Source organism: Anser cygnoides, chromosome Z (assembly GCF_040182565.1).
Source record: "Anser cygnoides isolate HZ-2024a breed goose chromosome Z, Taihu_goose_T2T_genome, whole genome shotgun sequence".
Taxonomy (NCBI): Eukaryota; Metazoa; Chordata; class Aves; order Anseriformes; family Anatidae; genus Anser; species Anser cygnoides.
In genome coordinates this window covers 58,915,427-58,939,027 of record NC_089912.1, presented here as the reverse complement: position 1 = coordinate 58,939,027, position 23,601 = coordinate 58,915,427, and the positions used below count along the sequence as shown (strand labels likewise).

The 23,601-nt window shown below is 44.2% G+C and overlaps 1 protein-coding gene across 3 annotated transcripts in view; it reads left to right on the top strand.

Moving 5' to 3' along the window:
• Positions 1-23,601, top strand: part of LOXHD1 (lipoxygenase homology PLAT domains 1) — a 114,532-nt gene that overhangs the window by 74,881 nt on the left and 16,050 nt on the right. For all 3 annotated transcript variants that reach the window (XM_048051463.2, XM_048051471.2, XM_048051465.2), the window contains 5 exons: positions 3,258-3,443; positions 5,878-6,005; positions 10,360-10,477; positions 16,768-16,945; positions 22,355-22,540. In XM_048051463.2, the coding sequence (XP_047907420.2) occupies positions 3,258-3,443; positions 5,878-6,005; positions 10,360-10,477; positions 16,768-16,945; positions 22,355-22,540 (796 nt within the window). The remainder of the gene's footprint in view (positions 1-3,257; positions 3,444-5,877; positions 6,006-10,359; positions 10,478-16,767; positions 16,946-22,354; positions 22,541-23,601) is intronic.

The following is a 23,601-nucleotide window of genomic DNA, read 5'->3' as shown; positions in this document are numbered from 1 at the left end:
GCTCTGTGCTTGGAAGGTCTCTTCTTGTCCATCCACATCCCAGTGATGATATCCACGTGCCAGTCTGCCTTGGTTGCCATGGAACCAGTCCATATTTTCCTTGTAGAAAATTGCAGTGTTCAGGGCCACTGCAGAAAATTGCTAGCTATGTACTTGGGAAAAGTGAGGAACAGTTCATTCTCAGATTTGGCATTTGGCTGCTCCTGGAAGAAGGCAGGAGGTTGTGAATATGAGTTACCATGTGAAAACAGCACAGCATGGGGATTAAGGTTCCAGGAGCCCTCTGCATAACCCAGGCTGTGGGATTTAGTAGGATTGTAAGATTTGCAGTGTGATGCCACTTTTAGTTTGGCATTATCCTCCTGTGGCAAATATCCTACAGTGCAAGCAGAAACAGTGGAGCATGAAGTAAGTTGAAAGGGGCCCATTTGTACCTGTCTTGTAAACCTACAGATATAATATTTGCTACTGGTGTACTTTAATAGACGTGCTGACATGAAAATAAGTAATATGAGTTATTGGTTACAGGCACTTTATGCTGTGTTCTTAAAACCAGCTTTAGTATTTTTTTCCCTTATCAAACAAAGGTGTCTTTGTCCCTGGACTGCAGCTGCTGCAGCAGAGAGGCACAGGTGTGTTCAAAGAGTTCTGGTTCAGTGCCTTTCTCAATCACAGGCACAGAGTAAAGCCAAGGAGATAGACGTGTTGCAAGTCTAGTTGTCCACTGAGTAGGGAGACCTGATCCTGGAAGACCACTTTCTAATACTCTCAGAATTAGCAGAAACCCTACCCCCCCCCCGCCTCCTTTTTTTCCCTTTGGCATTTTTTCCTTCTGTCTACCTTTAGATTATCTCCCATTTTTTCCCTATTGTGTTCAACGTGTGTGTCAGCTGCTCTGCACAAAAAATGTGCGTTACTTTTGATGAAGTACCCAGCAATCTCCAGAGCACACTGGGCATGAGTTACAAAAATTTTCAAAACAGAACAAGGATCTACCTGCCATTGAAATGCATTCAAATTTCTTCAAATATCTCAGCCCAAACAAATAGTCTTGATATCGGCATGCATGTCCAACCTACATTGGTGGTCTCAGATATTTGTTCTTACCAGGCTTAAAAATAAATTCAGAAATGAGCTCATGAATCCCAGTGACTTTACAACATTGTTCTTGGGGACTGTGGAAAATCTGCTTGTGTGCAGGTTCCCCAAGACACCCAGAATGCAGGATGTTTTCTCCTGGCCCACCAGTGACACCAACGGAGTTACAGGTTGCTGTGAAATCTGGTGCCCGCCCATGTCTTGGAACAATGCATTAGGAGGTGGCTGTAGTGAACTCAGAAGAACAGACTTTAATGGATTCATCACGATTTTTTTGCTCCATCCCTGCTACACTGCAGAGCCATTGCCATGAACCTTGCCCACTACTTTGTCCACACCATCCTGCAATGGGTCTAGAAACAACAAACTGTCAGAGGAGCTTTGAGTGTAGAGAAGGGCAGCCACGCTGGCAGAGAGGGAATGGGAAAGCAAGTGTTGATATTCCCATTCACCTCACACACCTGGAATCACAGAATTAATGCATCCATTGTAGACCTGAAATTTCCCTAGTGGTTAACTCTAATTTTCTGCAGCTCCAGAGACATTAGTGTAGTAATAATATTCCTAATAGCAGTGATGGCTGAGACAGATAAAAAAAGTTCACTTGTTTTGGGGCAAGAAAAGGATATGGCAGATATATTACCCTAGATAAAGCAGATATATTACCCTAGGTGAACTTGTTATTTAAAATTATTTCCTGAGAAACCCTAAATATCCTAATTTTTTTTAAATGAAGGCTAAGGACCTCATTTTCCAAGTAATGGCATGAACAACACTTGCTCTGAAAATAATGATCTGTAGGGAGGTCTTTTATCCAACCTTTCATGTGCAGAGAGTTCATTGGAATGGCTGCATGACTGAAAGAGTCTCTTACAGCTGTTAAGATACGTAATCTTCCTTGTAAATCTGAATAGAAGAAGGATTTCTTGCATCCTTTAGAGGGACACACGTGGGTCCTTGGAGAAGTCTGCCCCATCAGCAGCTACATGGAGTTCTCCATCTCACACTGAGCCCTTACTAGGTCTGGCAGAGTAAGTGAGGTCTAGCTGAGTGGAAAAGCCTCTGGAGGGAACTCAAAATGCCACAGAAAGAAAGGCCAGCAGCAGTGCTTGGGCTGTGTTTAACTCTGAGCAGCACTGGAGCAAAGTCCAGCGCAGAGCCCTGAGACGTGCCCTTGCTTCAGATGCCATCTGTACCTGATACGCCTGAGCACTCCTTTTTATGCCATCCCTAGTTTTCCTTTTGCAGCTGATCTACCTGTAGGAACATTTTTTTTGCTCTTCATGGTCTTGCCAGGCATGGTCAACTCCAGGCGTGCTTTAGCTTTCCTAGCCTCGCCCCGCACACTTAGGCAGTGTATCGACATTTCTCCAGGTCACCTGTCCCTACTGGCACCTCCAGGATGCTTCCTTTGTCCATTTCAGTTTTGTCAGTCTTGTGTGACCTCCTGCTCCTCAGGATGGCCTGCTCTCGAGCACAGAGGAGAGGATCCTTAAAATTAGCTCCAGATATAAGCTCTGTCTGTTGGCTCCTGCACAAACCCGGAGCTTTTACAGTTTGAGGAAATAGGAAACAGAGAAACAGCCTGATACATGCAGTCAACTTATGCTGACGTGGATTTGTGAGGGAAGAAGTGCTTGAATAATACATGTGGGTGTATGCCTAGCTGCATCTTTCATCTTGTCTATGAAGCCTTGGACAGTCATTTTTGATTGTTGCTACAGCAGGGGAAGGGGTTGGAAAGATGGAAATGGGTGTCTCCAGGGACTGGCCAACAGCAGTTGGTGGTCAGAGGGGCTGAAGTAAAGTAGTAAGAGGATGGACATGTTTCCATGTAGGTCAGTGCAGCCTGCCTATTTCATGATCCCTTTGCCTACATTTGGGGATAGCAGCGTCCTGCCTTTCCTCATGAGTGGCAGCGGGTGACCTGAAGCACCTTGCCCGTACCACCTACCTTGTACACTGATGCCTTGCCTGCTGAGCAGGGACGGCACAGACTATTTCACAGCTTGCTGTGTTCCACTGTGGAAGTGGTTTACGTGAATGTGTATGTAGTCAATGCCGTTAATCCCTCGTCACTGGTTAAAGCCAGCATTCAGGGCCTCTCCTCCGAAGAAATTCCCTTTAACCAGCAGGTGTTTTCCCCGCGACTCTCACAGGTGGGGCACGACGGTGCTACCCCTGAGAGCTGCTGGCTGGTGGAAGAGCTCACCATCGTCGTGCCCACCAAGGGTGTCATGTACAACTTTGTCTGTAAGTGCTGGCTGGCCCGAGACAAAGGCGATGGTCTCACCTCCCGAATCCTCAACATCCTGGATGCGGATTGTGTTAACATCGGTCTAAAGGTAAGCACTAGGCTGACCTGGTGTCTGCAGTGGTTGCACAGCCCTGTGCTGATATAGGTCATGTGCAAGCAGTTCTCATCCTTTGGCTTCTGCTTGTGGTTTCAGTCTTTTATTTGCATTGGGAGATATTTTAATTTTCGCATAGTGTGGCTACATGTCAGCTTTTGTAGTCTGGGATTGGGAAACCTTAATTCAGTTAGAAAATAATAATAATAGGAAGCTGTTGAAACATGGAGACATTTGTAAGTTTGATCTTTAAAATGAATAGCACATTAAAGTTGAACAAACAGTGGGAAAAAAAATATATTGTCTTTCCACCCAAATATAAGTAATCTGATGTAATGTGTGCCATATTTCAACAAAGGACAAATTGGAAAGCTGAGCTGTGCTGAATTTGGAGGTAAGATTTATAATAGAAATACTAGTCTAGATGAATGGGGCAATAATACTCTTTTTAATACCTGTATGGCAATTTTCAATCTCTATAGTTTTGTTTCTGTTTGCAGTGAGGTTGTACTTTCAAAGGACATTAATTTTTCTTTATGCTGCTCTTGATCTCCAAGCTAAATATATTCTCCTGAAATATTTTGTTACACACATGCACAAAAGCTTGCTAACATTTTTAGCATTTGTGGAGGATTCAACAACTCAGTGCAGGTTTCAGTGGTAAAATTTCAGTAAGAGGGGAAATAAACTCCTTCAGACTGAATACCAAGGTTAAAACCTAAAGGCTTAAAAACTTCCCACTGATTGTTTAACCTCCTGGATAAGGTTTGAAAACCCTATCAGTGATCTGATGGCTTGCCTCTAGATTGAGACAGATGTTAATGAGGACTTATATTCAGTCTTCCTCTAAAAGCCCAGTCCTGAATATTTATTTTCATAAACGTGCCACAAATAGACACATCTAACTAACATTTTTTCTGTGATGTTGAGCCAGAAACTCTTTGAAGGGTTTGAAGGAAATCAGGGGAGGAGTTTAAGTCGTGAAATCAGAAGTACACATTTGACTTTCTGATCAGTCTCCTAGTTGAGGGAATTTGGGACTGTTCCCTCATAAATAGGTGTAGTTAGAAAGTGAGTTAGTTCTATTTTTTTTTTTTTTTAATAGAGTTCAAAGAAGACAAATACCTTTAATGGTTTCAGGAAAGTTCATGCTTTTATGTTTGTTTGTTTGTTTTGTTCTTGCTTGACCCTTGCACAGTCATATGCACCCATTTCAATTTAATTTCCTTCTTGGCTTGATGTTCACTCTTGTTGTTTTAAATTGAGTTATTTGGCTTTCCAAACATAGAGAAAATAGTATCCATTACAGTCCTTAAAAATCTTTAATGTACTTTTTAAATTGTTTAAAAAATTTTCTTCTCCTACCTAGAGCAAATATAATGCTCTACTATGATTTTAAAAGTGTGGATGAATATGTGATGGACAAGTTGCTCAGGTTAAAACAAACATGAAAAATAATTTTTCCATGGCATTATTCCTTTGCACTGTTGATTTACGTGGCAGCTACAATTCAGGTCAATAAAATCTGCATAGCAGCTTACTGTTTGAAAAGTTTTGCTGAAGCTAATTTTTTATGTTCTTCCACCTCTTAAATCTGGAGGTCTTGTTACCACAGGCACAGGCTCGAAAGCCTCTAAGTGGCCCAGTAGTCTTAATGCCACTGACAGTCACTGGGATTTGCACGCTTTTGAAATATTTTATTCTGAATCTTATTATTCACATGTCAGAAGGAAAGAACAAAGTTAGGCTAATAAGGTGAAAATGATGCCAAGCAGCTTTTCACAAATTGGCATACCTTTCAAGTGTGAGATCTGGGAACACTGACGTGTTCCCAGATGCAGCACTGTGCGTCCCATTGGGAAATAGGGTAGCTGCATTTTTCTGCCATACAAAGTGTTTAACCTGTTAGTGGTGTTGGATTAAATGTTACTCAGGTGGACACCAAGAACTTGGGGGAAACACTTTTGCAGCCAAGGGAAAGAAACAAAAGTGGTTTTAGGAGATTTTTTTTTTTTTAATGGTGAGAGTTTGGTGCTGGGCAGAAGTCTGGAGGGGTGGGAGGAGAAACCAGTAGCCAAGTGCTGGAGACCCACACACTCAAATCCCATGGAATGTTTAACAGGTCCTCATCATGCCACAAGCATTTTCTCATCCTAATGAATGTCCCTTGTCCTTGTAGTGTGTGTAGGCTGAGAAAATCTGCCCCAAAAGTCCTAAATTATGCAAAGGTGATGGTCCTGTAGCAAGTTTCATTCTCTCACTCTGCCTCAGAAAGCATTAGTATGGAGAAAGCCCAAGAATCCATGTTGTGACTATTTCTTACAAAGAAGCAGAACCCCACAGAGCCTGTATAGCCTTTTGCCCAGCCTTTTGTGTGGGTTAAGGACAGCTGTTTGCATGAGATCTGATCATTTCAAATCCTCCCCAGATCCTCTATGAAGTCACGGTTGTGACTGGAGACATCGAAAGCGGTGGTACGGATGCCAGTATTTTCATGACTGTCTTTGGATCCAATGGGAACACCGAGGAGATACAGCTGGAAAAAAATGGAGACAGGTACAGTAGCTGTCATTTTTGTTGCTTAGAACTGGAGTGATGACAGATTCTGGTTTCAGGGCAAGAAACTTCTGGGGCTTGATCCTGCTCCCACTGAAACTCATTGATTTTATTGATTTTGAACTGGGCTCTTTTTAGGTGCTATTGTAATGTGTTTAGCAGAGTGGAGGAAAGGAGTGCACTGTATAGCCAGGGGAATAATCTGTTGTCATTTATAAGAATTTTGTTTAACCTGTTCATCAGTAGCCTTAAGGGATAAACATTGCTAACAAAAATATGAATGGTGAGGTCCCCCTTCAACCCCAAGAGGAACTCTTGACATTGCATGGAAACCACAGGTACAATTTCTGCAGAATGCATCTTGTGTGGAAAACAAGTGATTTAATCTAAACATCGTTTAATGGCTGTGATGGGAATGTAACTGCATAATGAAAGGAAGACAAACCAACACGCACATACCTGTCTTGGGAAGGTGCTGACTCTACTCTGCCTGCTCCTCCCGTCTGCTCAGCTGAGCAGATGTGAGCCAGCTTGGGACCTGAAGCTGCGTGAGGGGTGCCAGGGCTGAGATAGTAAGCTCCAGGCCCCGCTGAGAAGTGGGGTTTCTTAGTTTGGGCTCTGTGCCGTGCTACATCATCTGCCCAGTTTGGGAACTGGGACTGGCTTTTCTGCCGCTGGCACAAAAGGGACACGCGACAAAATCTCTCTGGGCAGATGTGGTCGTACTGTGCAGAGAGAGGCAAACAGGGTGTGAGCCACACGGAGTGCTGCACCGCGTGCTCAGATTTTGCTAAAAAGGTGAAGTCTAATGTTTTCTGCAGCAGAAAGAGCTAACAAATGCTGTAACCCTAGTTTGACGCCAGCACTTCTGCAAGCCAAAAAAACCCACATGCTACCAATTCATTTCCTGAAGCTTTCCTGTTCCTAACACCTCCCTCATTACAGAAAGCTTTGGCGTGCTGAAGAATGAGCGTGGCACTAACCATCTTTCAGAGACCGTCTTTCATCATGCTTTAATTTAATTAGCTGATAACCTCTGATTTTGATGTTCTCAGCAAAGCACCTGCAGAGTGTCAGGAGGGCTGGAGCACTGTGCCGCGCAATTCCAGCTCAGCTTGCGGAGGTGATGCTGGGCTCTCCTCGCAGCTCCGGGCGATGCAGCTCCTCCGCTGCAGATTTGGGTACCACGTGCGGGCTGGGTAGCTGAAGACAAGGCTCCCTGCATCGAGGTGTTTGCTGAGGGGATGTTTTACCCGCCGCTGTCACAGCAGAGTGGGTGTCTGAGCAAGCACGTTCAGCTAGTCTCAAATCCTTTGTGTGGTTAGCTGGTAGCAAGCACCAGCCTTGTTCGCTCTGAGGGAAATGTAGCAGGGGTGCTGCTGATGAAAATCTCCGTGAGAAGCACGGCTGAGTCACGCAGGCAGCCGGAGCTCCGGGCTCTGCTCCCCACCGCAGGCGTCCCACCTGTGGGCAACACACCTGGGCCACCAGTGTGTCCCAGGATCGGGGGCATCGCCACTCCAGGACCCCAGGCAACCCCACGCTGGTCTGTTTGCCGGTGTTTTAAGGCCAGCATTCAGTTCTGGTCAGCAGGAAAACTGACTGTGAATGTCCATATCTAAAAGAAAAGCAGAGGTCACATCACTGTGCATCACCAAAAATATCCAAAGGGACTGAGGCAGCTTCAAGCCCTCAAAAGAGGGATCTCAGCTTTGCTCTCTGTGGCCAGGCGAGCAATATGTATAACTAGGTGGCCTATCAAAAAAACTTCACACTTGTTCATCTGTGTGGGATGGATAAAATCTACTATAAAGATACGAAGACACAGTAAAGGATGACACACAGTCCGTGGGGTGTTAGTTACCTGGGCTGTCTTCTGCCAGGAGATCTGCAAAAGACGATGGAAATTCATTGGGAACATATAAAGAAGAAGGACGTGTGAAAAACAGCTATTGATATGTTAATATATTTGGGGATGCACTGGCACATCTCTTCTGGCTAAAGGGGCTCTTTACCACAACTCAGACACCAAGAGTAAAGAGCTTCATCATCCCTTTAGTATCCTGTGCAGAGGATATTTATGTGCCCAAATACGCATATTACTGATTTCCACGCCACTCCCACGTGTCTTCCTCCAGCTGGTAACAACAGAGGCTTCCCTGGCTCCTGTTCCACATGGAAATCTCACCAGCCTTTGTGTGAGGGCTGGGCAAGAGCTGCTGAGAAGGCTTTGCCTCTTCACCAGGGCTGTCCAGGGTCCAACTCACTCACAGCAGCTTAGGGCATTGCGAAGAACTGTCTGTTTAACCTGTCACAGATTTAAGGCAATTTTAGCTACATTACTGCTATTGCCAAGGCCGCTGGGCAATAAAAATATTTATAATTGTAGACATGGCAGGAAAGCTAAATGCAATCCCTCAGATAAATGCCTCAGTGTCCTGGAAAAGGCAAGGTGCCGGGCAGCTCATCTCGGTACTTTGTCCCTTCTCAATTTTTTTTCAGGCTTCTGGTCATGTTCATATAGATTTGGGATAGAAAAGTGCTCCTGGGTCACAGAGTTTGTCACTTTAACTATTGTTTCCATCTCATATAGTGACTTCTTGGATGTAACAGGTGAATATCAGCCTTACAAGCTGTAAACAGGACATTCACTGAAGATAAATGATGGTTTGTTTTGCTGACAGACTGTTTAGCTTAAAGTTGCTCAGCGTGGAAAGGAGTGGAGTGAGAGGTCTCAATGAAGCTTTGTAGGAAACAATGATGGTAATGAAAACTGATCACAGGATCATGGGGTAATTCAAGTTGGAAGGGTCACACCTTTTTCTGACATAGAAATGGGAATCAGTCCAATCCAGGCACAAAAACACATTCTCTTTCTCATGGTGAAAGGCTGTCTTGGTATCCAGTACCACAAAGAGAAAAAAAATGGAGAGGGGAGTTTTTCAGAAGAACAAACATAACCCTTAATAACTAGGAATGGACTGGGACCAAAAAGCCCTATCCAAAATCCTCCGGAAGAGGAGGGAAAGCAATGCCTGGATGAAAACTGAGAAGCTCAAGCCAATCCTTGTTGCTAACATCTGCAGCCGTGCAGGCTCAGATAATGGTGTGAGGATAATCACATTCATGCTGCAGGGTGTAATCTGAGCAGGGGTTGGTAAAGAAACATTTTTTTCTTCACATCCCTGGCACTGCACAGCTGTAGGAAGCTGAGTACATTGCCAGGAATGAGACAGCATCATTATGGATTATCTGTATTACAGCAGTGCCCACAGATTGCAGAGCTCTCTCCAAACCTCTCTGAAGACCCAGGTCCCACCTTGTAACTCAGTGACTTGGAGAAGAACCTCAGCAGCAGAGTGCCACACTGGTGCTTGGCAGACCCACAGACTTGGCTGCCCTTCTGCCCTGCGAGGGCTGTATTCCCATCTCTGAGGCTGCAGCAGGTCTGCCGGAGTACCTGGGGGCAAACTGGCAGGCACACTTGCTCTGATAGAGTAATATCGAGCCCCAGGCAGTGGAGCAAGGGTTACTTCTTGGCATCATTAACATTAAGAGAGAGGTAGGTTAGTGTAATATCTACCTCAAGAAGCATACGTTAGCTGCTTTTCCCTTTTCCTTCTTTCTGCTGAGTGCTGTGGATAAGCAGTTCCCACACCTCAGTGTGCCTGTACGCAGCAGCCTTGCACAGGGTAAGATGTTGGAAGCAACGTTGCAGAAACTCATCTTGGTTCTTGCCAAAGACTAAGCTTGTTTGCAAACCCTAATTCCCCAAATTCAGGAGGGGAACGTGGGATGGTTTGGGCCCCTCTCTAACACTGTTTGCCTGCACTTACTAAATGTAGGCTTTGGGTTCCGAGTTGCAAGGTTGCTGTATTTAGCCGAGCTGCAGCTGGCGTCTATCACCAAGGCAAATGCAGAGTTATGTGATGCATCTTAGCGAAAGAAGATTAAGCACAACTGCTTCACCTTCTTGTAGAGATGGTCTAAGGGCAGGCACGTGGGCAGATGCCAAGAAGAAGGCGATGTGCAGAAATCTGGCTGTGAGTCCCTGCCTGCTGCTCTGGTTGCAATCAGAATGGTGATGCACATTGCAGGCTGCCTGGAAGGGCTCCAGGTACCTCGTATGGGCTTGATTTTCCAGGGGAGGAGGAATCCCTGTCAAATCTGGGCTGAGGTGTCTTGCCAAAAACACAGTAGCTGGAGATTGCAGGGCAGAAGAGCTCGAGTCCCATAAAGTGCACTCATAAACTTTTAATGTGAGGCTGCTGGCAAGGTGCGAGCTGCAGCGTGAGCAGGGGACCGTGGCTTAGCGAGGCAGCATGAAAGCTCCTCGGTCTTTCAATCCCTCCAGATTTGAGCGAGGCCAAGAGGACAGCTTCATTATGGAGATTGCTGACATCGCACCCCTGAGGAAGATGAGGATCCGGACGGACGGGAAGGGGACGCGCCCGCACTGGTTCCTGGAAAGGGTAATGTGCCTCACATCGTGTCTCCTCGTGCACCTCTTGTGTTGAAGCCTCTCTGCACTTGAGAAACAGAAGAAAGAGCAAAAGACTCGCTTTTATTCATTTCCTGCCTTTTTCTATTCATTTTCTCATGTTTTGTTCCTGCAGGAGTTCAGTCCAAAAAAGGGGGAGCAAGGGCAAAGCAGCGCTGTACAGCTGTTCTGCAGGCTTTGCTGGTAGACTCTGCCTTCCTGCAAAAGAGCCTTGGCTTGCCACCAGGCACCTGCACTATTTTCTGGTCCTGGTGTTTTATCCCCAGCTCTGCAATCCCCTGCCCTGCTCTGACCCCATGGGAGAGTGGTCACCCCTCTGCCAGGCAGTCTGGGCAGGGTGGGAAATGTCCAGATAAATCCATCCTTTCAGGCAAATTTCTCTCCCCCTTTCCCTTCTTCTAACATGCAGGCCGATTTCTTTCTTTTCCTGTTCATAAAAGCAAAGTGTCATTTTCTTCCTGAGTTTTGAATACAGCATGCAAAATGGCTCCGACTGCTTCTGCTGATTGTATTTTTCCCCGGTGTCCTATATTGCAAAAAAGCTCTGTGCTTGCCTTTATCTCCTCTATCCAACCACCAGCTCCATGTAAACAACACTTATGTTTGGGTAGTAAAATGTAGTTTCCTTGTTATGGGCCCTATAATTGTATTTCTAAGATAGAGATAGAGTAACGTGCCAATTCCACACAATCAGAAGTCATTAAGGGAGGAAGGCATCTCTGCCACATTTATTTAGCATGCTGTTTCTGGAGCAGGTATCCTGCTGGATTGCTGTAGCTTAACTTTTTGATAAGAATAGGTAAAAACCCAATGACTTAACCCATGACCAGAAAGAATAGTACTTTTTTCTTTTTTCTTTTTTTTTTTTTATTTTTTATTGACTCCTTTATCATTTTGGCTACTCTGAAGCTGCCTTTCATTTTCCCATAAATAATAGGTTTCTAAACACTGGTCCTAGGTGGCCCCCAGTTTCCAGTGCAGTGATGAATTGCTGTTCATCTACCATGGTCTACAAAGCTTTGCTTTTTGAACATTATCACTTCTAACTTTTTTCATAGTGACTCACGTGCAGCTTTCCATAGCAGTAGACCTTCAGCATATGTCTTCCAAATAGATGCCACATACACAACTTTTCTCCCTGCGGCTGCAGAATAACTCAATCTGTTCTCTGATTTGATTCCGTCATCTTGGTCAAGCTCTCTTTGCCCGCTCCCTTGTACCTTCCCCTGAGTTTTATAAATTGTATTCATATAAAATGAAATCATAGAAAGCTAATTCACCCAGGAGCATTCCAGATCTTGCAGACGTGTATTAGCAGTAGCTCAAAGGCAAGGGACGGCACCTCTAGGGGCAGGTGGCATATTTCATGTTCCTCTCACCATCTCTGTCCAGCTGTTCCAACACCTCAACCTGCTGGAACCCACCCAAAGCAAGGCTTTCCCAGAGGTGTGGACAAAACATACTCTCATTTGGACACAGCTGATGGGTTTATAGCCCTCTGATAGCTGTACAGAAGCAACTGGTGGACCACTCATGCAACTCTTGGAGAAAAATACTTTAGAAACTTTTGAAAACTTTACCTGTAATTTGTTTTTCTTAGAGAAATAGAGGATCTCCTTGCTCCAGTGATACATAGAGAACTTTATTTATTAGTTTTCGTTCCCACCTTCCCTGCAAAGGTAAACACAGCATTGGCATTCGCAGGCAGTGAGTTGGGACAGGAGCGCTCTGGAGGAGGGGAGGAAGGATTTGTGTTCCCTGATTTGTATTCCAGCCTTGAAAACTTATGTAGCTTGGTGTGACATGAAAACTGATCTAAGCCCATTTCCATTTCTGTCAAAAGTGCATATTAAAACTGCATAATGAAATACTTGTGGGGGTAGTGCTAAACTCTCAGACAGATGGTTCACAGTTAGTGCTAACTAGCACAGTGAAATGAGAAGCTAGATTAAGCTATCAACCCCATAATTAACCATTTGTTGCTCCATTTATCTACAGGATATTCTCAGTTTTCTTGTTCTATTAAAATAACAATAAATGATCTTTTTAATTCTCTTTGGTCTTTTTGTACACTATTTGCTGGCTATAATTTATAGTGCTTTTAGTTTACCAGAAATAGAAGTGCATAAATACCAATTAAAATGCATGAATTATCAATGATGTTGTACACAGCCAAAAGATTCAATTTACAAGCAGAGAAGTAGTCATATATTCTTTTTTTTTTTCCTCTCCAGATAAAATACATTGAAATTTCATTCAGAATCTCAGTAAAGCAAAGAACTTGGAGCCAAAGACTCCAACTGCACCAGAAGTGGCAATAAGATTTAAATGCCGATACTTAATCTATGAGAGGGAACAAAATTTGATGAGTGATGTGCCTGGTCAGACTGAATAGTTTAGATTATTGCTATTATTGATACAGCTACTTATATCTATGTACACTGTATGACATTTTATAGATGTGGTGCCACACTTTGCAAACAGAAAACCCCTCCGCCCAAACGCTGCACTTTGACGAGCCAGAGCACGCACAGAGAGACTTGCTGAAAGCTCTCCAAAGCAGAGCAAGTTTCTGACCTCACCACTGCTGGGAAAGACGCGGAGTTTGGATATTTTCCTCTGAACCATTGCTGACTCTCATATTCTGCCACATCAAACTATGACAACACTGCTTGGTGTTTATGAAAAATCAGAGAATTGGTGACTTCTAACTCGGGGACATTGAAATCCATGCTTGGAAAGCTCCTCCTGGGCTAGCCAGTTCCTCAGGCCACGTGAAGGTTTCACCTGCTGCCCAGTGCCTTAGACAGGGAGTTGAAAAGCTAGGAATAAGAAGGGATGAGAGCTTTCCAAGTGAAGTAACAGGAACTGTCAGACTTGAATTCTGCAGAGTTGGTTCCCTTGGCATTTTAATGTTACTTCGTGCTGTCAAAGCCAGGCAGATAAGAAGCTGTCTTAATGAAGCACTAATTGCATTGCATTTAAACGTCACAAGTAATCCTGAATGTGGGACTTTGTCTTTATTCTCTTCTTTTTCCTTTATACGAAGGAGATTAAGAGAATTTGAGACAATTCATTATAGCTGAAGCTGGTTGTTGTTCTTTGCCACAAAGTCTTTCTGTTTTACAATCAGAGGACCCTGTCTTTAAGTGAAGACTAATGACATGCAGCAGGACCATAAAAAAGTGTGGTTGAGTCTTTAAAGATGAAATTCAGGACCTACTTATTTTGGTGTTAGCGGGGTGTGAACCCCTGGGGAGCGTATTTTTTATCGCAGCTTGGAGAAGCCTGGCTAGAGGTAAATCAAATGAATGGACATGTCAAACTTTCCCGTTACAGCATACAACACATTATTAATTTCAAGTTGCTGGCTTAAAGTTCCTGGCAGCTGCAATGTTTGCTCAGCTACAAAGCAAATTATCAGCATTTTATTCATACACACTGCTCCCACTTTCTTTTCATGTTTTATAGGTGTTCTACAGCCCGGTTAAAATCCATGCATAATTAGCGATAATGCTTAAGCTTAAAAGCATGCGGTGAGTTTTAGGTATCCTAAAATAATAGTTTATATGAAATCATGACCCTCATCATCCAAATCACAATTCTGCATCAGCCTGCGTGTGTGCAGCACATCTCCTTCTAGGATTGGATTCGTTTTTGTGCCCTTTCAGTCACTGAAAAGTTACATTCAGCTTTTGCCTTTTCTACCAAACTATTTAGACCTCTTGTAGTCAGCAGGGAGACATCTGAGGGTCGGAGGGGTGCCTTCAATGGCCATTTACCTGTCCCAAGCTTGGACAGCAGCACGGGAATGATGTGCTGGGGTTGGACACCCGTGTTAGGTCGGGTAGCAACACAGCCACACTGGGATTTAGCAGGCAGCTGCCACAGGCCTCCCGTTCCCTGTGTGCCCCTTTTAGTATTTAGGGCATTTTAGTAGCCAGACGGTTTTCCCTAGACAGCATCTGAAGCACTGGGCGGGTTGTTTGTGAGAGGTCTGATCTCCTGGGCTGCAAGGGTGCTCCAGCTGGCAGCTCTAATCTGCTCCTACCCCCTGCTGCTTCCCTGGCATTTCCCTGCAAGCTTTGCTCAGGACACTTTGCTACTGACAGCATCGCTGTCGTTTTTGAGCAGGGCAAAGGTAAAGCTGGCTGAATTTTTTCCTGCAAAGAGTTTATACACCTGGATGAAAAAAAAAAAGAAAAGAAAAAAAAAAGAAAAAAAAGACATTTTAATTCAAGGTGAGATTATTCGTGGTTCAAATTTGCAAATTTTACCCAAAGTGACGTTTCCAGGTTGGACTCCCAAGAGGATGCAGTCGTGGTCCATGCACCCATGAGAGAGGAGACCTCCTGCTCTGTACCCCAGCAGAGGGGCCCCGGCCAGGCTGGAGGAGACAATATCTCTTGGCTCACCGAGCAGTTCTCTGGCCACAAGTAGTGTCACTGGCTGTGAGCCAGAATCCTTTTTAAAAAGTGGGGAAGCTTCAGCAATGCAAAATATCCTGTGGCTCTGGGATGAAGGTGCTGGGTGATGGGTCCATGGCTAGAATCAAGCACAGAGAAAGCCACAGATGAGTGTATGAGTGTCCTACCCACAGAACTGAACAATACACACACAGCGCTGCTTCAGCTTCAGAGCAGCTTCTGCCCTCCTTAAAAATGTTTTTTATAAGCTGGAACAATATTCTGTTTTTGATCTACTGAAGGCTCTAGCAAAGCTTATTTGGGGTCAGCAGAAGGCTAGACTGGGACAGACGCAGTTTGAGGACAGAATTTAAGTATATTTTCTCTGAAGTTTCATAAGTTTCTTAGGCTGATATATGAGAATGTAGCAGATTGTGAATATAGGCAAGGGCTGAACCCTATGACATGCTAAGAGATGCTAAGTTAGATCGGGCTTTTAAGCCTTGAGAAGAAAAGGGTAAAGGAGAATCCAACTGCAGACTTCTGTTGCTTGAAGGCAGGGCACAAAGGCAGAGAATCCAGTCTCTTCTCAGAGGAGAGCAGTGAAAGGGCATGAGGCAAGGGACACAAATTGCAGAAAGAAAAATTCTGGTTGGATATAAGGAGAAGTCTTCACAGTGAGACTTGTGGAGCCTTGGAATGGGGTCCAGAGTGATGGGGAATCTCTGTTCTTGAAGATTTTCAAAACTCAGCTGGACATGGCCTTGCAGTTAGCCCTGCTTGGAGCAGCAGGTGGGACTAGACACCCCCACGTGTCCCTTTTAACGCAACTCTCCACAGTTCCATGATCCTTCTCTTCCTGACTTCATGTCATACTTCACTGACACGTCTTTCCATGGCCTTTGCAAAGATGTGCATCGCAAGATATTGTTTCTTGATGCTCTGCTTCACTTAGGTATGGTATCTGTTTCTGTCAGATGGTAACACAAATGGTACTTTCCATCCCTGTCTCCTCCCTTTGCTCCAACTCCCCCAGTTTAGCAACAAGTTACTGCCAGAGTTTTGCTGTAGGCAAGGGCAATGCCTTTTTCCCAGTCGACTGAATGCTCTGCAGAAGCCCAGTTCGACCAAGACATGGAAAGGCGGGTATTTTATTTGTTATTTGCTGGAGTAGCTCTCTTCCTTGTTCTAAATAAGTCCTGATTCTGTTCCTATCACCATAGCATCTGAGCTCCTGGCAGGGACACATGAGGCAGTATGACTAATATCTGTTGCATGTTGTTTGTTCTGTCACCTTTTCCCAGAGGGAAAAGTGTGTGAAAGCATTAAGTTCTCCTGGCCTAATTTTTCCCTGTGCATTTCCTTAACTTGTTTGGGGTTGATTTTGCATATCTCTACAATGATTGCTGTGTGTTTGCACAGAAGAAACAGGTGAAAGAAAGGTACCGTGTACTTCAGGGAGAGCTTAATGAGGTTTTAAAAAATTCTCTGTTCCTTCTTCTTTGGAGTTAATACCATACAGACATCCGGGAAAGGTCTGACTCTCACAGAGATGAGCTCTGCCCATAACATGTCAGAAGATCAAACTTCTTCCTATGCTTTAGCCCATACATGGAAAGGGCCAGTATTATGAAGACTGTTTCTCAGGACAAGTCACCACAGAAAATGTTGTCCATGAGAGAGTTCAATTTGTCCTGAAAGAACTCAGTACAGGTTTTCAAACTATGACTAAGCTCTATCCATGTTATACCACACTGTGCGCTTTATAAATTTAATCTTTGCTTTCATTCGAACTGTAGCTGTAGGTGTTTTTGTTGTTGTTGTTGTTTTTTTCCTTTATTTTGGCTGTTCACAGATAGTCATGAAGAACCTGAATAATCAAGAAGTGGCCACATTTACTTATGGTGAATGGCTGTCAAAGGTGAAAAATGCCACGGGAAGTCTTGTGTGCGAGATGCCAGCCATGATAAATGATGAGCAGATGATGGAGGATACAACGTACACAATTCAGGTTAAAACCAGTGATATTGGAGGTATGTCCATGGTGGATATTTTATGACTTTTCTGGTAAGAAGCTCAATTTTTAGCAATGGAAAACATCTCCTCATTAATTTGAAGCTATGTTAAGAAAAGTATAATCTAACCCTACTGTGCTGGAACAGTCATTTTGGCTGTCTGTTCATCTTAGCAAAGTTACTCTATGGGATTTGTTCTCATCTGAGCAGTGGGCATGAAACGTTTAGACACAAAGTCTAGATTTGACTGTTCACTGCTTCCTTTGAAGAAATCTCAATCATAAGTTATTGCCAGACCATTTTGCAATGGTTGGGAGCCCCCTTTTCCTTTTTGGTCAGGTCCAGTTTTAGGCAATGGAATGGGCTGCCCAGGGAGGTGGTTGAGTCACCATCCCTGGAGGTCTTTAAAAGATGTTTAGATGTAGAGCTTAGTGATATGGTTTAGTGGAGGGCTTGTTAGTGTTAGGTCAGAGGTTGGACTAGGTGATCTTGGAGGTCTCTTCCAACCTAGATGATTCTGTGATTCTAATGACCACATAGGGTGGACGAACAGGCTAATGTCAAAGCTTCTGGGCTCTGGATTTTTGCTTGGCACCCTCAGCTTTGTCCAAAGAGGACAGCAGTAATTCACCCTCCCTTTTTAAGTCTATTGAAACCGTTTATTCCTAGCTATGAAAAAGCATCCCTAAATACATATAGAAGAGGTAAAAACTGCAGAGCTTCAAGAGCCAAGAAATGGGATTTGTGTGTCATTTCCTGGGATCACTGCCTCTTTTCATGAGAACTTCTGTCAGGTTGCAGAGTGAAAGCTGCAACCATGTACACAATTGCTTCGTGCCAGCCTGGGGCACGTTGCACATTATCTTGCTGAGAACTTGTCTGAAACTTTGACCCTCTAAGGGTATTCTGCCACACCAGTTCACATATCACCTCCTGATCTCCACCCCTCTCCCTGTCTTCTCCCTCTCTCTCTTTTAAATTTACCAGTGGTATTTTATGCAGCTTGTGAGGTTTTATCTGAGAATATCAAAAATCTCTTGGCAAAGTGTCTTCATGCCACCTCACTATTTTTTATCTATCTATCTGCTCTGCCTGCTGCTTGTGTGAAAAACATGTAGTGAAATACTAAAAACAAAAGAGAGGAAGACTTGCTTATGTATCTGGCAATCCATCTAGTAAAACGGTAGGTCTTTCTGTGACCTTTTTGTGAAATTCAGCCCTAACACACAAAGGCAATAGAAATGGAAACGAGAGGAGAATGGAAGATGACAGCAACAGGAGACAGATCTGCCCTTCCCATTGAATGGGGGATGACGGGTATTAATCATGAAGCATTTTATTTCATTATGAGCCACGACAACCAGTAGGAAGGAGCAGATTACAGAGAGATTTCAGAGAGTCTGTTTATGATTAGATCATACAGCTCACTGACATAGTGCTGAACTTTATCCAGCTTATCTAAAGAGGGTAAAAGTCATGAACCATCTCCCCTGTTTGATCATTATGTATTCCACTATTACTCCTGGTTCGACCAATTGAGGAGAAAAGACCTTTTATCCTTGACAGTCAGTTTATATATGTTATATCATTTCCTGACATGCTGATATTGTCTAGGGACAGCAATACTCCACTGTGAATAGAATCAACAGTGTTTATTTCTAGGTATAAAGTTTTTCTCTGCAATTGCTTTCAACTTTCCAGTCCATCAGAGACAATGAAAAATAAAAGAATTAAAAAAAAAAAAAAAAAAGAAAGTGAGAGAGAAAACGCAGAGTAGGATTTGTCACTCCAAAAATTTTACTTCTGATCTTAACTCCTTCTAGGCTAGATTATTTCTGGCCAATTCATGCAGGAGAGGATTCTTAACCAGTGGGCTGGCGCATCCTCTGAAGTATCCTTCTCACTTCTTCATCAGATTCAGACAAAGGCAAGACAACTAGGCTGGACTAGATGGATAAAGTTGGGGAAAATGAATCCCACCAAAATTGTCCTGCAACAAACTTGAAAGAAGTAGTCATTTCCTCTCCACCGTATGCCATAAACACAATAGCAGTCTTGTTTCACTCTTTCTTCAAAAGAAACCCTTTGACTTACAGTTTGACTTTACAGAAGTCGTTTACCTTGGATGATCACATAACATACAGAGGCTGTATCAGTGAAAATCTTATCCTGCAAACAGAACAACTCCTGTCTCAAAGTTCAAAGGCCACCAGCTATACCTCAGATGGCAGCTCTCAGAATACACACTGATAAGGGGAGAAGGGCTTGTTACAGCAGGCACATCCTAAGCCAGGTGGGGAGTCCTTGGTTTAAACCAAGATCTGGATTTACTTTTGGTCTTGTAAGAGAAGTACAACACAATCTCATTTTCTTCAAGGTATGACACACAGGTAGAGCTGGAGCACGTGAAATGACACAGAAATGTCCTCACCATTTAATTTTGACTTACGCAGCCTTTCTGTGCTCTATATGCAGGCATCATACACATGGTAATGCAATAAAAGCTGAGGCAGAATAAATACTGCTTTCTCATTTTCCAAGCATTAACGAAGCAGGAGGTTTTTATCTCTGCTGTTATAAGATTAATTAGTATGTTGTCAGCTCAACTACAGCCTACAAATTACATAATTTAAGACAGTTGGTGTCAGTTCCTAGTGCCGTATCCAAGTCCCCATTAAGTCAAAAGAAGGACATTCTTTGGCCTCAGAAGACTATGACTCAAATCCAGTTTGGTTAAAAACTATGCAGCTGCTCAGTAAAAATCATAAAATCATAGGCACTTTTGTTGGAAGGGGCCTCTGGAGGTTATTTTATCCAGCTTCCACCTCAAAGAACTATTGCCAGCACTAGGCTGGATTGACCAAGGTTCTGCCCGTCTCATCTTGGACACCTCCAGGGATGGTCGTGCCACCACCTCCCCAGGCACCAGTTCCAGACCTGCACCATTTTCCTAAGAAATATTTTTCTCCTAATGTCCAGTCTGGACCTCCCCAGCTGCAATTTCTGGCTGTGGCTCCTTGGTGTATGTCATCTCCGCAGCTCATGGCCCTGTCATCGTTTTATTGCTCCCTCTACATGGTCACAGGGTCCTTGTTCACCTGTGCCAGCTCTTCTCCCCTGGCCTCTCCTCACGGCCACGTGTCCCAGCACCCATCCAGTTTGGCAACCCTCTGCTGGGCTCTCCCTGCTGTCCCCATGTCCCACTTGACCTGGGGACCCAAACCGACATAATGGTGTAAGTGGGGACTCCTCAGCACTGGGCAAAAGAAGCAAGATCTTTCCTTCAGCAACTGATTACCCCTCCTGTTGTAGCCTAATTTATGGTTTGTATTGAACACTGAGAACTTGCTGTTAGATCAGGTTCATCCCGAACATGAATGTTGGTGCCACAACCTCTGGGTCCTCTTCATCTCCCCAGCACACCCATGTGCAGAGGTTATTCCACCCCAGATGCAGAACTTTGCATTTCTCCTCTCTGAACTTCATGAGATTTCTGCTTGCCTGGCCCTCAAGTTTCTCAGGGTCCATTTGGGTTGGAGTTCTGCCATTCAGTGTGTAACTCACTGCCCCAGATTTAATGTCATCTGCAAATCTGAGGATACACTCTGTCATCGTTTAGGGTGTTGATGACGAAGTTCAGTGGTGCAGACACTGGTAATGACCTTATTATTAAGTTATTGCACTTATTGCCAGCTAAGGCTTGCACAACCACAGGGTTTTCATCCTTTCATTTGTCAAATTTGTTACAGTTCCTAAGTGTGCCTGACAGTTTCCTGGAATTAAAATTTAAAAAAAAAAAAAAAAAAAAAGAAGATGGAGGGGTGTGGGGTGGGGGAGGGTGACAGGGAGAGAGAGACCAAAATAGGTGAAACGTACATTGATTCAGCAATTTCTGTTCTTTTCTTTCCCATCTCCTGCTAATTGCTTGTGAGGGAAATGTCACAGCATGAGGCCTCCATAAGCTTCTTCCTGCTGGGAAGGTTTTGCTAGGAAATGGTTGGTTCTGTGCTTTAGGAGACCTGGCATTAATTGGGAGCCTGCTCCTTGTAAGGAAATGGACTTTAGTTTGCTTTGTCCCTCACATCAACAAGCTTTAGGGTCATAAAAGGTACTACCAGATGAACTGCCTGAATCCCTGAAGTTTTATCTCACTTCTTATGTCCTTTCCAGGGAACTGCTGAAAATTAGCCCCAATTTAACATACACATTTTTTCACGTGGACATCAAATGATGTTTTACCTCTTGCCTATATGACCCTCTCCCCCCCCACCTTTTTTTTTTATTTTAGATTTTTTTCAGTCCTATAAGAAAAGTGGTGATTTCTTCCTAATTTAAGTATTCAAATGATTATCCTGAAGAAGTGGTAGCTTTATCTAAAATTTTTCATCCCCCCTGACTTTGTCTCTGCATTGTGTTTTGAATGGAGTTGTGGGAAATACAGTCTGTGTGGTCCGAAGCGGATTTACAATACTGTTGTATAAGAAAGGTTTGGCAGGCACTTAGAGTTTTCAGAGCTAGGATATCCAACCAAGGGCAGCAGACACTGACTTTCTTTGTAAGCCAGATTTGGGTTTGATGATCTTATTTGTATTTGCTAAAATTTAAGGGCCTCAATTCTGACATACCGATGAACATCTGTCCACGTGGAGTCAAGTTTCTTTCTATGAATCTCCTTTCTTATTGTAGCATCAAAAATAAAAAGGAATAAGATGATAGTTCATAATTTTGGTCAAATTTTAAATAGTACCCTGTAAAACTGTGGTAATGTTTTCAGCTAAAATGTTCACAAGGTCATTTCAGGTGATGGTATAGACTCCAGAAATTATGAAAATTGACGGCTTTTCTGTTTTGTTCTGTAAAATATGTGCAGTAATGGACATATGTAATTCAATGTCAGGTAATAAAGACCATCTTAATGTATTTTCCATACATGTACATGAGAAAGGCTGGGAGTTGTATGAGAAAAGAGGACTTTTTCCATTGGTTCAACTTGGACAATATTTTGAGAAATGGGAATATAGGAGAAGGCTTATGGGAGAGGGAAAGGGGCAGTGGGCCTCAGAATGCCACAGTGTTTTGGCTGATCATCTGCATTTTGCTTTTAAATCCATCAGGAGTAAATATCTGTGCTCCCTATTAGTGCTGTTACCATCACACTCACCATCCCTTGACCACAAGACAAGGTGTTCCAGCTGTATTTGGGGGACAGGATCCAAGGGCTGGCTTGTTAGATACCATGGGGTGTCCTCCTCTTAGGATCCTGCACAGATTCACAGTAATTTGCTAACTGTACCCCAAGAAACCTGAGCATCACTGCAGCCACCCCCAGCCTGCCTTTGATGCCTCCCTTTCCGCACATTCGGAGGCTGGGTGTCAGCCCTGCATGGCGGGGCAGCTCGTGACGATGTGCCTTGCTCTGTCTTCCAGGAGCAGGCACGGACGCCAACGTGTCCTTGGTTCTGTTCGGGGAGAACGGGGACAGCGGGATCCTTGCCCTGAAGGAGTCCAACAAGTCCAACAAGTTCGAGAGGAACCAGATGGACGAATTCAACTTCTCCGACATGCTGAGCCTGGGAGACCTCTGCAAAGTGCGGATCTGGCACGACAACAAAGGTCAGGGCAGTGACGTGGGGTCTGGGACAGCCTGCCAGGAGGGGCAGACACCTTGGTGGCCACGGGGCAGGCTGAGGGCACCGTTCCCAGCTCTGCTGCAGACTGGGTAACCTCAAGGATTTTCCTTGGACCCTGTGTCCCAGCTCGTCTAGACCTGTGCTCTTCATGCCTGAGTCCGTCTCCTCCTGTGCTGGTGTAGGATCTGCTCGAACAGGTCCCCAGCTTCCCTCAGAGCCAATGCTGCAGCACAGATAATGATATCGCCTCCAAAGCACAGGCATTCAGCCTTCTACCCCAACACAGCAGCTCCTTTAATGAAATACTTTTGTCACAGGCCAGCATGGCACTTTTCTCGCAATTTAACGCTCTCCGCCTGACACTGACACATGGGGTAATGCAGCCTGACATAGCACGGTGAGCTTTGGAAGATAGAAATAAAGATCTCTGTCTGTCTTTATTAAAATCAGTACATCATACAGTGGGTGTGCAGTGCCCTGCTGAGAGACATGCTGACGTTTCCCTGCTGCTGGACACCCTAACTGGTTTCACAAAGAGCAGCAGTGCCTGGTACCGCTGTCAGAGTCACTTGTGGTGCTGTTCAGGTACCAGGCAGCAGCTCATAACAAATACATCAACCACGCTGCCGTGATGACATCTCATCTCATCCCTACCCAGCTGACTTCTTTGTCTAAAGGAGGCGATTTTGAATTAAAAATGAACGGCTTGCTAATGGCAGGCCCTTGATGCACCCCAAAGGTGAAGCTGGATGGCTCCCACAGACCCACCAAGTCAGCATTAACTAGGTGGTCTGAGAGCTGGTTTTACCTGATTTTAGTTGCAGAAACACCTAATTCTTTGAATCTGCTGTTTTGATGATGAAATGGAAAGGGCTATTGAAATCCCCACTGGGGTTTTAGCTCAGCAAACAGGCATCTCTGCAGTTGCAGGGGTGGTTTCGATGTCGTTCTGAGAGCAGCAAGAAACCACCATGGACTTGCAGATTCCTCTTTAAATATATTACCAGCTAAAATTTCTACAATGAGAGCATCTTCCCCAGGAGA